Below are 17343 nucleotides of genomic sequence, written 5' to 3'. Positions count from 1 at the left end.
AAGAACACACCCAGTGACATCAGTGAGGTTTGAAGAAGAAGAAGAAGAGAAAAGTCTGAAAGTCAAACTGTGCAGAAGAGGAACAAGAGGGCCGGAAGGTCCTTCCACGGTTTGCTCTCGTTTCTGAAGGTCTTTTTTTTTTTCCAGCTGCGAAAAGTTCTGGATCCAAACCGTCCAGACTGTGCGTAAACTTTTTATTGTATTTATTTTTACACTGAACGCGAACCGTGGAGCGCAGAGAGCCGCGTTTCTCAACACAGGAGGAGGATGTCAACTTCAGACGACACAGACGGGCTCAGGCCGAGATATGGCTGTAAGTTTCCAACTCTCTCATTTCTCTGCTCACCTTGAGATGCCAGGCGGCTCCGGATCACAGCTCCAAACTGCGTTTTTACGCATGCAAAACGCCGCCAAAGTTGGGAAAAAGTCTCTAGAAAGCGCACACAGCCACATTTTTATTTTATTTCTGACAGCATGCTTACTGCCTAATTATGACTTCCGCGTTTTTATAATAATGCTTTGCAGAGTGGAGAGGCAGGGAGGGAGGGAGGCCTGCTTTTAGAGTTTACACAACTTTTTCCCACACTGCGTACATGTTAGTTTATGCAGCCCAAGCTGCCACATACATGTTAGTTATGACACATTACAAAAAAAAACAGGACACACTGATGAACGTTTACTCACTGGGAGTTGTGTGTTTGACTTCACAGACCCAACAACCACCGCCCATGCTGTCTAAAATGAAAGTTTGAACTGATTTCTAAGCAAGTTTGGAAGAAAATGTCTGAAAACTTTAGTCAGATGTGGAAAATAAGAAGTAGTTTGCTTAGCTGACATGATGTTTCATTTTTAAACACACACACACAAGTGGTCAAACAAGCACAGAAAGTAAACTGTAAACTTTTAATCTCTTGTTGTCTCAGTTTTTGTTGAAATCAGGATTTACCTGCCTGAGCTCTCACCCAGGATCAACTCTCCTCACCTCAGATGTGACAGGAGGCTAAAATGGGGCCTCTTTGTATTGCGCGCCCTTCCCGTCCCCCATCCCCCCTCTTCATAATTTAGGGGAAAAACCTCTTTGGGGAACTGTTTCTCTGCAATCACGGCTCCACTCCAGTGAAGTCTCATGGGAGTCGCCCCATAAACTCCCCCTGCATTGTGTTTTGTTTTCGGCGTATGAATAAGCATGCAATTCACAGACAAAGGCATGCCCACATCTTACAGTGCGACAGCCCTGAGCCATATTGAGCTCATGTGTTAACTGGCTGCCCAGATGACTAATAAACGAGCTGTTTCCTTTGTAAAACACCTCAGTGTATGGCATTTTGGAGAGGCCAGGAAGCTGGGTGGAAACTTTTCCCTGCTTATGCGACCAAGACAAACAGCTATTTGTTAAGAAATTGGCCAAAATCTAAAGAATAACACAACACACGTGAATTATTCTTTCTCAGATCCAGAGTTTTCTTGTGATATTGCTTTAAATCATTACATGCATTCCTCTTTCCTCTGCTGCTGCTTGAAAGTCTCATTTTGTTGTTTGTTTTGGGCTCCAGCTGTCCTGGATGGCGTGGAGCGGCTCACAGCGGAGGAGATGGATGAACGGCGGCAGCAGAACATGGCCTACGAGTACCTGTGTCACCTGGAGGAAGCCAAAAGGTAAGAGCTGGAAGAAAGTTCACCTGCGAGCTGGCTGAACCTCTGCAGGCTGCTCAAAGGAAGACAGAGGGGGAAGATCCTGTGATGATACTGGCTCTGATTCACAGATTCTTGCACAAACACACTGGAAACTCCGTATTTATTCACTGGATGTCATCCTTCTAAGAAATTCAGCAGTGTTGAAAGCAATGTGGCTTCAACTTTTCATCATCAATTCACGCACAGATCATTTTCTCTATTTACTGTTTGGTCAACAAACTAATAAAAATGGTGAAAATGGCATAATGGTCTCCTAGAAGCCAAAGAAAGTTAAGTTAAAGTCAAATAGCTCCTTTTGTCCATCCAAAAGTCCAAAACTCCAAAGATGATCAGTGTTACTCTCGAAAATGAAAGAAATTAAGCAAATTCTCACAAATTTAGAAGCTGCAACTATGAATTTTTGGCATTTCTGGATGAAAAAGTGACTTAAAAAGTCAATATCAGTTCATCTTCTGTCGCTCATCTAACTGATTAATCGGCCTATCGCTTCAACTCCAGCTGTAGTTGCAGTTTTGCTCATTGAGGCATCTGTTTTGAGTCCATTCACGCTCCAGTGGTGCGGTTATTTATTCACAGCTCACCTTTCAGCTACAGCTGTCGGATTATTTATGCTCCTGTCAGATAAAATTCTTTGACCTGTTGCTTTGGCCTGGGCTGTCAAACTTTCCTTCTCGCTCTCTTGGCAGCGGCTGTGACACAGAATGAAAAACTAAACGTCTGGTCAGACTTTATCTGGTTTCCATGTCCGGTGATAGTTGCGCTCTTTTGAGAACTTTGTCTTCTCTCGTAAGATCTGAAACTCAGCCGTTGTTGCTGTTGTGGTAGAATGATCAGTGATGCCCATGCAGCTCCACTCTTGGACATTTTAAAGTCAGAGAGCTGTTATACATTCATGAAAAGTTCCTCTAAAGTATGAAGACATTGGTGATGTACCTAGAAATGACTTTACCACATGAGCCAGCCAAACTTCTGCTATCTATCAACACTTTAAACTAATGAAGAAGTAGTTGAGGTCGGTTACTCAGTACACACACACACACACACACACACACACACACACACACACACGGTGTTGGTCGCCTGAGCTCGTTAACAGTCTCGTTCGATTACTCTTAGTGACTAAAAGTAATCGAGTGTGCACCGCGGTGCTCGCAGGTTTAAAAGAGGAAGGCTCGTGCGAGACAGGAAGTGACTCAGTCCCTGTTGATTTTAGTATCTCCCCACTGTTGCCACAGAAACCTGCGGTCGTCATAGCAACAGGTTCCGGTGTGAGTGCTGGAGTCCGCGCTGTGCAGTGAGGGTTGTGCGCCCTGATTAAAAGGAAAAAAAAGAAGAATAAAAGCCGAGTGGTTTATGTATGACTGAGGCGTGTGTCGTTTGTTGTCTCACCTGCTCTGTTATTATCGTCCAGCCGTGATCTTCAGGAAATTCCTGGAATGATTTACGTTTTGTCTGAATATATATTTTGTCTTCCACTTGACATTTGTGCCTCACTTTGTGAGTACGTCCCAGAACTTTTTGTCCTTGCTGTGTGTATAAATCAGGAATTAAACCCCAAATAAGCAACAAATAATAGTTTTTTTTTACTTTGAACACTCGTGTAAATCACAAGTGCTGTTTTTTTTTTTTACCGTTACCCTCTTGGCTCCTTCGCGTTAATGACCTGGCACTGTCGAGTCATTAAGTCGGTGTCGTGACAGGGTTTTCCCTGACATATTTGCATATCGGTCAGGGTGGATTTGCTCGCTTTCCTGCATCCTCGATGACCAAACATGGTCTTTGGCTCAACACGGTGTGACGGGACACGTTGGAACAGTTTCACCTCTGTCTGGCATGATGCTGACTTGTGCTCTGCTGAAAGTCTTTCCTTTGCAAAGATATTCTGCCTGATAAAGGTCCTATTTCTACATTTTATGTGTTCTCCTTTAAAGGACCAGTATGTAGGGTTTAGTGGCATCTAGCAGGGTAGTTGCTGATTGCAACCTCTTCTCCTCACCCTCTCCTTAGCAGCAAAATGCACAAAAAAACATTGAGAGCCAGCGTTCAGTTTGTCTGTTTTCTCTTGTGCTAACCCTGCTGTAATTCCAAGGGAGTGAGCTGTGGGCCATGTTGTTACTGTGGGACATGCGAGGAACACCTGAGCCTGCAGGGAAAAAAACGCTGTGAGGGGGAATGCTTAGAGAGCGTTCCGACGCTGTGTAGTATGATGGGAATGTCTCCGACAGGTGCACGGCAGGGTGTGAGAGCCTACCTGTGGCGATGGATGCAGGAATGCATTGTGGTGCTGTCACTGTCAGGTGTGCGTTTGGGGAGGGCTCGCTCTTGCTCACCGGAGAGATGCAAACTATGTGTTATCACTCTTATTTTCATGTTCCCATCAAAGGGACCTGCTGTGTGCATTATCACTCCATATTTGAATACTCAGTGGCCCGCTCGTCTCTTTTCAAGTAGTAGATGTGCTCCTTATGTTGCTTGGCTGCAAGGCTACAACTGTTACTACTTTCTTTATCGCTCACTGCATCATTTGTTTCATCTACTAAGCCTTCGCCTTGATGGTTTTGTCAACTTCTCACATCGAGGAGCTCGTTCTGAGCGTCATTTCTCGATAAGTGACTGTGATAAGTGATCAGAAATTGTCCACTGACTTCTTTAACAAGCCTCATTCTTGCTCGTTCTCTCCTCCTTTCACTCTTTCGCTCGCTGCTTCAGACTCTCTGGGAATGCCGTTGGACGTGTTTTCAGCACGGTTACTTTGTGTTTATTGATCCGTGCTTGCTGCTGACTGCACATTCCCCACGCTGCAAACCTTTCCGGGTAGTTTTGCTGATGATACATGACACAGAGGTAACGTTTGAACCCTCACTCAGCAGATGTTTGGGCGTACAGCGGTTTGGTTCCACAGGTGAACCGGTTTCCGTACGAATGTGACCACGCAGTGACAGCTGTGCTGAGTGAAAGTAGAAGGGGAGTGTTTGATTTGTCTTCAGGGAGGAGATGACAGTGTTTCTGTGGCGTCAACAGAGTTAAATTGATATTTCAAGTTGATATTGAACCGTTGCAGAAACAGAGAAAGCTTCAATGACTTTTCTTCTGTTTTTTTTGCTGGTTTTTGTAATTTAATAGTTCGATCAGTCGGGTTGCAAACAAACGCCAGTTTCGTCAGACTTCTATCAGAAAGGATGTCACAAAAAAAGACAAATGATAGACGTTTGCTGACAGATCATTCGGGTGTGTTCCCTTTCAGTTTCAAGTGCTGATGAAGGGTTTGTTTACAGCCTGTGTTTGGTCTTGTGTTGCTGCCTTACTGGACACACTGGTTCCAGTGATGTCACCACATTTTATCTGTGCAATTAGCTTGGTAATTAACTGGATCTGCATAAATGTAAATAAAACAAATTGGAAGGATAATTAGACCCAAGTGACAAGATTGTTTTAAAAACGCCGGATGTATGCGTGAAATCAGCTTTGTTTACGTTCATTTGAATTTAAAATATTTGACGAATCCCTTAAGATCTAATCAGTAAAGTTGGCCTGGTCTTGCTATTTTTATTTTCATAAAATAAAATGTCACTTTATTGTCCACCAGAGTGAAAAACATTTAACATGCAAAACAAATGTGGTAACCAACAATCTAGAGCCTGACCCATTTATTAGTAGGCTGATTTAATCGACTGGTGTTGGCCTATCACAAGATATGTGTAGTCTGATATGAGCCGATCGTTATGTTATCTGATGTTTGTGGTTTTTCGTGTGCGGTTATTTCTAAATATTACATACCCAGTGACGTTTACAGTTTCAGAGCACCGGTGTCATTTAAACATCCTCCCTCCCTACATATCTTTATCAGTGTTTGATAACCATGTTTGTGGGATCTGAATATAATTTTTTACCTCCATCCATTCTCTCCTGCTTATTTGGAGTGGGGTCGGGGTGGCAGCAGGACTTTGCCTGGGGCAGCAACTCGCTCTCAACCTGGAGGGAGTGTGCCACTGTTTTCTGGCAGAGAACCATGAACCTCAGACTTGGAGGTGCTGACTCTCATCCCGTTCGCTCATTCACGGTATTGTGGACGTGATGACCCATTAAAACCACTATTAAAAAATGTCTTAAATACAACGTATGCTACAGTACAGAAGCCCAAAAAAGAAACAACTTATTTGTCACTTGACCCATTTAAAATAAGGATGAACAGTCCTCCAGATGTCAGCATCATCAGAATATTCACCTGTAACGCTGGATCTTGTGTTTGTGTTCTCTACCCACCGCACTAAATCTGTAGGAGTCCTTGTTTAGACGTCTGAACAGTGTGAGGTGTAGTTAAAGTAATGACGCCTTTAGAGTCAGAGCCGAACGTTGAACCAGAGCAGGGATTTTCTCCACCACAAGTGCCAGCCTGCTTGACGTGATGCAGAACACTCCCTCCGTCCTCGTTGCTGCTACCTTAACTACCCCCAAACACTCTTCATTCATTCACCACATCACTGCACATCGCTGCTCGTCCCTGTCTGTGGTGCTCAGCCGGCCTCCTGTCAATGTGGTGAGGTGGTGAGAAGAAATACGGAGCGGGCTGGTTCACATTCAGCTCTATTTACAGCACACGCAGATGCTCTGGAGTCACATTGGTGTCTAATTAGTGTTTTGTGTACATTTTTTTAAATGACAGGGTTCCACGCAACCATGAAAAAAAAAGTGCATTTTGGCGAATGAACAGTTTTAAAGCTTCTTTTTTGAACCAAATTACTAAAATATACCATGAATCTCTTAAAACTTTGTTTTTAGAGATTCATCAAAGTTCTTTTTTTTTTTTTAAATGAATTATTTCAACCAGATTTGGACGAGATCAGGTCTCGAAACGTTTGAGTCATTGCATTTCGACACGTCTTCTTTGTCCAGCAGAAGTAAATTAACGCTTCTTTTCTGTCACATGTTTAAACCTCGAAATGTAGCATCACTGTCTGTCTTACATATCTAAATAACCTCTATGAAACATCGGTTGCCGGATCAGTTTATTTTTTTTTTTACTGACCACACTAGTTCTTATTTCCGACCAAGGTCACGGAAGGTCTTGGTTCTCTTTTCTCTTCTGTTAAAAGAAAAATATCATTTCTGTCTTCTCATAAAGACCTGGAATGGGAGACCACAGCTAGCCTAGTTCTGTCCAGAGGAGCCTACCAGCACCCGTAAAGCTCACTATTATCAGGTTATATCCTTTTTAGTTACAAACACCAGAAGTTGTGTTTTATTTCTTGGTTGTGAGCACTTTAAACTTACTGATCTTTAGAGATGAATGTTAAGCTTTACCTCCCACACAAAAGAGCAAGTGATGTGTTGGACAATTTTCTTTTATTCTAAATAAAACTACAGTCAGGATCGAGGTGTTTACCTTTTAGCTGTTACGTAACGCTATCATTCAAATTCTTCTTTTGCATGTCACTAAGCAGCTGATAAATAACTGGAAAGACTTCTTCTTGCTTCTGTCGGGTTTCCCCCTCAGCATTCAACCTCAAACCTGATCAGTCGGTCATGTTGTGATCGTTGTGTGTGGTACGGTTGTGGTATTGTTGTGGGTAACTGTGTGCCCGTTTGTCAGAGATGCTCTGCTTTGACATGATTTGACTTTTTGGGTTTCTTGAGGTGTCGGAGGACTGTTGCAGAGAATACTCCAGCAGGGTTGTAAATTCAAGTTAGCTTATGTTCCTTGGACGGCATCCAGCTGTCTGATTCCATCTCTGTAAAACTTATTATGTAACAGCAGTGCATCCAAAATAACACAGTAAAAACACATTTTGCACCTTTCAGCCTCTGTATGTTCAGTTCAGCACCACTTATTGTGATTGTATTGGGATACTGAACTGCAAAGAGAGTTTTGTGTACAAAAGAAGAGTCTTCTTTAGAGGTTAAACTGTGTACGTGACTAAAACACCCCTCATCATAATTAGATTTTGCTGACTGACTATGACCTTGCTTGGGATTTGGTGCCGTTCACACAAACGTTTCAGGGTTTTCATCAAAATACCGCAGTCCCGTGGGAGTGTTGAGTGTAGTGAGCATTGCGTGGTGACAGCAGAGTTTACCTGTTGCCTGGTTGGCAGGTTTTTCTCCTCCTCGCTGTCACCGACCTGACAGCCCAACACGTTGGTGTTTTATTGTGCTTTGTGATGCAAAGTCGCTGTGTTTTTCTTTCGCTCTGGTTGAACGTGCGATCCATCCCGATTAGGTCATTAGTAACGGCGTGTGTGCGTCTTTTGTTTGCGTGACAGCAGAGATGTGAGCTTTGAGTGATGGATGGCAAAATTACGAAAGAAAAATCCACTTTAAAAAAAAAAAAAAAAAAAGAAGGTTTAACCCTTCGTGTTAAAAGAAACTGACACTAAAGAATGATCAGCGTTTACCCTGAGAGGATTGTTGCCGTTTGGACAACAGGCACAAATATCACAGTGGTATTTTTATTGGATTACATCACAGTAGGTAATGTAGGTAACATGCCTCAGGGTGGAAATAGTTTTTGTGTTTGTTCAAATGTGTTCAACATTTTGCATCTTCCATAACATTATAAAGCAACAAGGTTGAATTCTCCTAGCAAACTCTACCTCTCCTGGGGAAAATAGCTGCATGAACGCAGGATGCTGCTCTCGTTACTAAACACTGTAGTTTATGTTGTCAGAGTCAGACAGACTTTATCAAGTTGTGACATGATAACCAAAGTTTCAACACACCAAGAGTGTGGGAGCTTACATGATTGTGCAGCGTCTCTGTGTTTTAATCTTCTTCTCAAGAGAAGCTGTTTGTGTAAAGAAGAGAGTGAGATAATCCATCACAGCAAACAGAGAAGATAATCTCTGTTTTATCTTTAATCCATCATGCAGCGTCGAGTCTTTTCATACCATCGCAGCGTTCGACTACTATGCTCCTCCATCCCTCCATGCCAGTTTACAAATTCTGCTTAGACAAGTTTGTGCAAAAAAATGTTGCGAAATATAGATTATGTGAAAGGATGTTACTCACTTTGTGTATTGCAAAATGACAGGCGGGAGGGGACTCGACACAAACGGTAGCAAAAGGCTCCTTTTTCTCTCTGGATTCTCATTTTAAAGTGAAGTTGGATCACAGCTGAACTGTCTTGCAACATCACTTTAAAGCTTTACAGAAGCTCCATCTTTCTCACCAGCCCAGTTCCTCCTGAAGCTTTGGCCATTCGCCTGTAATTTCCTGTTTTCAAACAGTTTCCAAACACTCCTGTGTGTAGCTGCTGCTGCTGCTGCTGCTGCTGCTGCTGCAATGGGTGTTATGTAATGTCAGATCCCGACATTGTGCTGCTCCAAGGAGAACAATGGGCCCAGGAGTGACGTGGTCGAACCTTTTCATGGTGATACGATCTGTCCTCTGGTGACTGATCCTGGCGATGGCTGGCTCCCCCTGGAAACAACATTTTCTTTATGTTTTCTCCGATTTTAAGAAACCAACCAAGTTTCAGCTTCCTCTCTGGCTCCAAATGTGAATATGTGCCTCTTTTCTTTTTAGAATAACAAATTGAATATTTTTGGCTTTTTAGACTGTTGGTTTGAACCAAACAAGACATTTGAAGACATCACTTTCAGCCTCAGGAAACTGTGGTGGTTGTTTTCTTCGCTATTTTCGGACATTTTATAGACGGACTGACTCAGAAAATAATGAAAATATGAGACTTATTATTTGTTGTTTACTTTTTACGCGACAGAAGAAAAATGAGAGCAAAACAGTTAAAGAAGGACATATCTAGAAATAAAAAAACTAAATAAAAAGTGTTGGATAGTGAGAATAAAAAGATTTCTGACCATCAATGTCGACTTAATTTGATGACAGTTCATCCGGCGTTTGTCGAGATATTTCTGAACCAACATACAGACGTGGTCGTCCTCACTTCCACAGTGTCAGCATGGATGTAAAGTGGAATAAAGATCTGATTCTCAGAGGCATAAACACTCACACAATAACTGTAATCTTGTGGAGCGCCTGTTTAAATCAACACAACTCTGCTTTTGAATGTGCCTTTGAGGTCCGTGTCTACACACTGCTGAACGCTGTGTAAATGTTACCTGCTGAGGCAGTAAACAGGCCTGAGTCATGCAGCCTCAACAGTCGACAATGTGGGAATGAATAGGGATTGAAAAGAGAGAGAGAGAGAGAGAGAGAGAGGGATCAGCTCCACCCCTCCTCCACCACCACCACCACCGCCTCTCCTCTCACCTGGCCGTCTGCCTGTGAAACCTGAGATTACAAGTTACTCCTCAGGTTTGGATATTCACACAGCAAACCGTCTTTGAATCCCATGTTGGTGATGAAACCTGTCAGTCGTGGAGAGCTGAGCTGACGCTGCAGTTTAATCTGATTGATTATCACCCCCTCCCTCTCCTCTTTCCACACCTCAGGCCTGCAGATTTCTCTGTCAGCCCCTCGGCTGGTATTTTCACTCAGGTGAGCGTAGCTGGGGATGGTAATGGCTCTAAGTCCGTAGGTCAGATGTGGTGGATAAGGTCCTTCCAGCACCACGTTGGTCGAAGGTCACAACCATTATCAGTCCTGTTTTTATTACATGAAAAGTGTCTCAAACTAAATCCAATAGACAGCGTTAAAACATGAAATATGATGCATTGAATCAGATTCGAAATAATGCGTTAACCATTAGTGTGAATTTAAACGAGCACATTTTAAATATGTGCGTTCGATAAATTTGGTTGAACTACTTTTATAATTCAGCTTTCTTGTCAGCGTTGACATTTTATATGCTGATTTCTGCATCAGATTACTCAAGAGTCCATTTTCATATCCTTATATTTCTTTTTTTGGCAGTTCTTGTTTTGTTTAAAAATATAAACAACAGTCCAAAATTTCCCCCCAAATATTCAGTTTAACCACGTAAATGTCAATGGCTTTTTTAAAAAATGTATTCTCACTTGTGAACCCAGATGTCTTCTACATCGATTATTTTTTGGTGTTTGGTGGATTATTTTACAAGCAGTATTCAGTAATTCATTAGAAAAACACAAAAGTCTGGAGCAAAGTTAAGTGGGTATGGTTTTTTTCAAACCGGTTGCGACCTCGGAGTGTCCCCCCCCTGACTTAAACGTTTAATTGCTTAGCAATTATCAGTTTGTGAATGACTTTCTGCTACTCGTACTGCTTGTTTCAGCTCTAACTTACAAGATCTATCAAGATTTTTTGATTTGCAAAGACTTAAAGATGCAGGTGCACTGTTGTGAGTTAATATTACCGTATCTCTCCGAGGCTCTTGCTGCCAAACGCACACAAAGAGGTCAGTGTTACGAGCTGTGAGCGTTGTTGCAGTATGCACCTCATGCTTGACTGAAAAAGGAAACGTGGTTGTTTGTTTCCTCTTACTTTTAACGCGCTAAGCTTTGATTTCATGCGGCCGCACAGTGAGTACAGTCTCAGCCCAGCTGCTATCGGACTGTTTGAGAGCGCTGAGAGGACGAGGTCAGTAGGTGCACGGATTCCAGTGTTGCAGCAAAGCATGTAATGGACAACTTGGCTCTCACAGCTTTTTTTTTTGTGTGTGTGTTCCCTCTTGTCACTTCCCTCCATGTTTCCTTCCATCCTTTTTTCCTTTCCTTTGCACTTGGACCTCAAACAGCAGCACATTCATGAAACGCTGCTTTAGACTGAGAAGTGATTCTGGCTTTAATTTCAGAGACAGTCTTCTCAGTTGAACGCCTAACATTCGTTTTTTTAATTAGACTCCAGTTAATCATCACAATGGAGGAGGTGGGTGGTTGAAAACAGGACAGGGAGGTGTGTGTGTGTGTGTGTGTGTGTTTGTGATAATAGTATCTATACCTTGACATTGTGCTGATGCCAGATACGGCGTCCCACGCATGATTTGCCTTTCCAGCGATTCTATAAACACACTGTGCTTCCTCGTCTTTCGTTTTTGCACCCAGATGTATTTATAATACACAACGGGACATTGTTGAACCATCCCTCAACCTTTTCCTGCTTTATATCACACTGCACTCCCTCTGTTGTCTAAGAATAGTGTAATATTTGTCCTTGTAAAAACAGTTTTATGTGTTTCTGGTTTAGTTTCCCATGCACAATTTCCTTGACATAACTTCAGGATGGGGTTCATTGGTTGCTTAAAGTCTTGGTTTGAGGTGTTAGAGGATCTCTGACAATAAGACGGTAAAATATATCTAAATGGACGATACAGACTTGTACGGTTTGCCTCGGTTGAGGCCTAACAGCAGCTGAAATTGGCGTTTATCAATTATTATGTTGATTTGTAGTTCAATCATAGGTGCCCAAAGCCAGCTGGGTCCAGCCCCTTGTGACTCCAATAAGGATAAGTGGTTACAAAAAATAGACAGATGGATGGATAAAAAAAGTGTCATCATAACTTCACTGAAACCCACGGTGATGTCTTCAAACTGCTTTATTCAAACAGTCCAGTCAGATTGTGCCCTGAAGAACAGCGTCAAATCCTCACATTTTCTATCAACAAATCAATTAATCAACTAAAGAGAACTATAAACAACCGGAGTTTATCTACATCCACCAACCTTTCCTGCAGCTCTGTCACAGTAAATTACATAATTGGCTCCTTTTGCTGGAAGGTTTTTATTGTGAAACAGCGACAGGAAGCGAGTTCATCTGCTCTCCCACCACACTAACTCACTAATAAATCATTAATTAAATCTTTTATAAAGCTTTTATATGTCTCTCTGTGTGAAGGCTTATGGGACTTTGTTTTTAATGTTGTCCTCCGGCTGATTTCGGTGACGTGTCTGCAGGTAAACTCAGAAAACAAACTGTGTGTTTATGCCTAAATAAATTAATTGCATGACTGAGCAGATGTCTAGGTGTGTAATTCCAGTTAGGCCACAGCCATGTGTGCACTCACTGTGGTTAAGATCCTCCGACTGATGCTGGCTTCCATATTTAGAGAGAAGGATTGTTTTGGTCAGTTGCAGGACAAAAGATGTTGAGACTAAAAATCTGGCTTAATTTGTTTGGACACTCCCGTTACATAGAAACATTCTTTCCACAGACTATCTGATTGAATTAAATTGAACTCCAACTCAGTCTTATTACATTAAAACGACCTTTGTCTTTAATCACTTGAGTATGATGGATCGTATAATATAAGACGCATCCACTTGCGGCACACTTGACACAGATTGTCATTGTTTCTTTACAGCCCTGACCCAGCTTCTCCACACAATGAAGCAATGAAACCTATTAGGGCCGCTCCCAGAGAGGGACAACAGAACAATGCCGCTTAGCATTACAATAACAAGGCCTGTGGTCTGTTGGTTCAAGTCTGATATTGTCTTTGCTTTTATTAAACATTAACTGCAGCAGAGGCATTGTGCCTGTGGCTCGATGAGTGAAACCCGGGAAAGGGGAAGTATGTTTATTCATCGCCATCGGTAAACTTTATTAACAGACCCCCCTGCAGACAAAAACTCTGTACTGTACACGTGTAAACTGTGCAGGAGAACAGAGGATGTACCTCCGGAGACGGCGAGGTGTCTGCGTCTTCCTGGAGAGACAGTGGTCGGTAGCGGAGCTCTTCCTATGAGACTGACCTCTGAACCACGACACTGACTTCCTCTCCAGAGAGAGGAGATAATGATTATCCGTGCTTCCATGTTTTCCTGTGCTGCAGCACTATTTGACTTATGTTATTAATCACTTGACCTTTTAAAGACGAGATGCATTATTGATGCAGAGACGGGAGAGATCAGAAATCTTCATCTAGCCTGTGCACATTAGTTTAGTCTAACACAGGATATGCTAAATATTCTTCATTATGATGACGCACACATTTGTCTATAATGTGCCGAGTTCTGACTTCACATGTTAGTCAAGCTGTTTATTGATTTCTGACCAGATTAGCACTGTAGTCGCAGATTTGATTTGTTTTGTTCTGTTTAACAAGTTACAGCAGACATTATGTGATATGCAGTTTCCGTTTATTGGTGTCATTAATGATGTTTATCATTAGTGATATTGGTTTTGCACTCTGGGGGCCTTTTTTTAAAAATTATTATCATGTGTAATTTCACCACAGACATTTTGTGATAATAAAGAGGCTGTGGTAAACATTTTCTCCCATGTGTCTGTGCATATTTATGGTCTGCATGATATGACATGAATGCGCCCGAACTGTATGACAGTCTTTAATCCAGTCTTATCGCAATGATATGAAAATACAAGTGTATGGTTACACCGAAGCTATGCTAACTACAGTTAACCACCATGACTCTACTGTAGTGTACCATGGTTACTCTGTAGACTGTAGTTTGGTACCTGAAGAAGGTCAAACTATGAAAAGTTCTGTATTAATGAGTGCATTTGAGGATGTAAACAAATAAATAACTGTACTCAGCTGCCTTATAGCTAGTTGGGCTAGTTTTTAGCCTAGCTAGTTAGCTTTCAGCTAGTTGGACTAGTTCTTAGCCTAGTTAGTTTTAGCCAGTTAGGCTAGTTCTTAGCCTAGCTAGTTAGCTTTCAGCTAGTTGGACTAGTTCGTAGCCTAGTTAGCTTTTAGCTAGTTGGGCTAGTTCTTAGCCTAGTTAGTTTTAGCCAGTTAGGCTAGTTCTTAGCCTAGCTAGTTAGCTTTTAGCTAGTTGGGCTAGTTCTTAGCCTAGTTAGTTAGATTTCAGCTAGTTGGGCTAGTTCTTAGCCTAGTTAGTTTTAGCCAGTTAGGCTAGTTCTTAGCCTAGCTAGTTAGCTTTCAGCTAGTTGGGCTAGTTCTTAGCCTAGCTAGTTTTAGCCAGTTAGGCTAGTTCTTAGCCTAGCTAGTTAGCTTTCAGCTAGTTGGGCTAGTTCTTAGCCTAGCTAGTTTTAGCCAGTTAGGCTAGTTCTTAGCCTAGCTAGTTAGCTTTCAGCTAGTTGGGCTAGTTCTTAGCCTAGCTAGTTTTAGCCAGTTAGGCTAGTTCTTAGCCTAGCTAGTTAGCTTTCAGCTAGTTGGGCTAGTTCTTAGCCTAGCTAGTTTTAGCCAGTTAGGCTAGTTCTTAGCCTAGCTAGTTAGCTTTTAGCTAGTTGGGCTAGTCTTAGCCTAGCTAGTTAGCTTTCAGTTAGTTGGGCTAGTTCTTAGCCTAGCTAGTTTTAGCCAGTTAGGCTAGTTCTTAGCCTAGCTAGTTAGCTTTCAGCTAGTTGGGCTAGTTCTTAGCCTAGCTAGTTTTAGCCAGTTAGGCTAGTTCTTAGCCTAGCTAGTTAGCTTTTAGCTAGTTGGGCTAGTCTTAGCCTAGCTAGTTAGCTTTCAGCTAGTTGGGCTAGTTCTTAGCCTAGCTAGTTTTACCCAGTTAGGCTAGTTCTTAGCCTAGCTAGTTAGCTTTTAGCTAGTTGGGCTAGTCTTAGCCTAGCTAGTTAGCTTTTAACTAGTTAGCCTAGTTCTTAGCCTGGTTACAGTTGGTTGTTTTTTGTTTTTTTTTGTTTTGTTTTTTTAACCAGAATTTGTAAATAAAAACTTACTTTTAAGTTAATATTGTTTGTAAAATCTGTTGTATTTGCTGGTTAGCTGACTAATATAATAGATAATTGCTTGTTTTTGTGGCTAAGTGGCTGTGCAAACATGCAATAAGTGTAATAAAAGTGTAATTTATGTTCTAATTTCCATATTTGTAGTGGTTTATTAACAGACGAAACCAAATAGTGACAGCCTGTATAGCTAGTTTGATTATTCTAACATTAATATTAGATTTCATTTGGATGTTTGCAGCTGGTTCACCTGTATTTGCTTTGGCAACTGAAATTTTGTAGTTACAACAAGGAAGGTGTTAGGTGTGATATTTATTTTGCTCTGTATGGTTTGACATGAACGTCGTGTTTTACACCTTCGTATCTCTCGTCTGATGGAGTAATTCCAGAGATTCCAGACAATGCTTTCATATTTGTGGCTTATTCTTTTTTGACATGTCTGTTTATGTCACAATCCCAGCTTGACATTTCTTTTGGCTGCTCTTGACATTAAAATCTCATTAATAGCTAACGTCCTTACTGGTTAAGAGGAGGGTGTGTTCGTGTTTGTGCTAGCCTGGAAAAGGGTGTGTAGCCCTGATAAAAGAGCCATTAGTTTGCAGTCTTTATGGAGCCTTTCACTGCTCCAGTGTGGAGTGAAAGGAGGGGGTTGTTCCTGGCTGGCAGGCCCAGGCCCTGCTCCACGGGGTCAGTCACCTCGGCCTCAATAGCAGGCCTGTCTGGAGACCCCATGTCACGACTTCCTGGGAGGGAAGTTGTTTCAGCTGGCCCGTGCGCTGCAAAGTGTGGGTGTATTTTGTATGAGGACCAAGTGTCTCAACAAGAATCGAAAAAAGTTAGGAAATCCCTGAAAATGAGTCTGTTTTTTCCAGGAAGAGGACTTGGGTTCACTTTTAAGCTCAGTGTGGATTTGATGAAGGTCTGTCAGTGGGGGCTCTGTCTGTAGGAGGAAAGCAATCTTTTAATCTCACTCAGGATATAGTTAACCTTGTTGTTGCTCGACAAAGACCTCAGTTACAGAAGAGTGGGAGTGTTTCCTTAGCAGATGAAAAGAGAGAGGCTGTTTGCCTTTTTCAAAAGGCCATGTTTGACCTCACTCCGTCTGCCCTCACACTGTGAAATTCCTCACAGCCGACGATAAACTCAAGGTTTCTTCATAATCGGAGCTGATATTTAGAGGCATTAATAAAGCAGGGCAGACACCTACTGCCTCGGAGGGGAGGAAACAGTGTTTGTTTTATGATATGTAGCTATTAATTTTAATTACTTTTGTGGAACAGCACAGCCAGACATGCATTTTACAGTTGATTCAGACAGAAAATCAGGCTAGTTTAAAAGACTTTCTTCAGGAATAAACTCAAATAAGAAAGTGCTCATGTGGAATAAAGAAGAAATAAAGTCAAAGTAGATTTTCTGCACAGTTGCCTCTACTTTTGCAGTCACCTCTGACCCAGTTGTCCAAATCTGGCGTAATATCATCATTAGTATATAAAAAAAAATTCCACCTTTATAATTCTGGCTACAGTGGAGTTAGATACCTTTAAAAGAAATATCAGGTTTTGTTGTCAACCCTTTTAAAATCCAACAGCGAGTGACCATGCAGTGACACAAGTTCATGCCCTCTTCTTGTTTAAAATCTTAGTTACATAAGCAGATTGAATTAAAGTAAAGAGTTCCCTGAACAAGAAAGCTGTGACTCCTCTTTAGAAATGAACTCTTAACAGACAGACAACAAGAGGATACCAGCATGATTTGTCTCCTGTCGAGAATTAAGTTAAATGGACTGGCTTTTGTCCATACAGTAGTTACTGGACGGTGATGGCATGAGGTGGTGGAATCCAGTCCACTAGGCAGCTTGTCTTCTTTTTCCGTGGCTCAGAGCCGAGGCGGGCACCTTGCAGGAATGCGACTCCACAATATGGCCTTAAAAGAAACAAATCGTCACACATGAGGAATGCTGAGGAGGAGGAGGAGGTTACAACAGGCCACGTTAGGTGTTTGTCATCCTGGAACTGCAGGGACAGATGGATCTTTACCGGTGGTGCACGACAGCACTGAAGGGTTAAACTCAACCATGTTAATCTCAAACATGATGAGTAATGATCCTCCCTTAGGGCTCCTTATTTACTGTAGTAACATATAGATGAATCAGTCAGATGATTAACG

The 17343-nt window shown here is 42.0% G+C and overlaps 1 protein-coding gene across 1 annotated transcript in view; it reads left to right on the top strand.

The window, feature by feature from the left end:
- Window positions 1-17343, top strand: part of iqgap1 (IQ motif containing GTPase activating protein 1) — a 41246-nt gene continuing 23903 nt past the window's right edge. The window contains exons 1-2 of the mRNA XM_010741285.3: window positions 1-313; window positions 1554-1656. Of these exons, the coding sequence (XP_010739587.3) occupies window positions 268-313; window positions 1554-1656 (149 nt within the window). The 5' untranslated portion in view covers window positions 1-267. The remainder of the gene's footprint in view (window positions 314-1553; window positions 1657-17343) is intronic.

Source organism: Larimichthys crocea, chromosome VIII (genome assembly GCF_000972845.2).
Source record: "Larimichthys crocea isolate SSNF chromosome VIII, L_crocea_2.0, whole genome shotgun sequence".
Lineage (NCBI taxonomy): Eukaryota > Metazoa > Chordata > Actinopteri > Sciaenidae > Larimichthys > Larimichthys crocea.
Note: the sequence above shows the minus strand (reverse complement) of the source record. Positions and strands in the feature narration are given on the sequence as shown.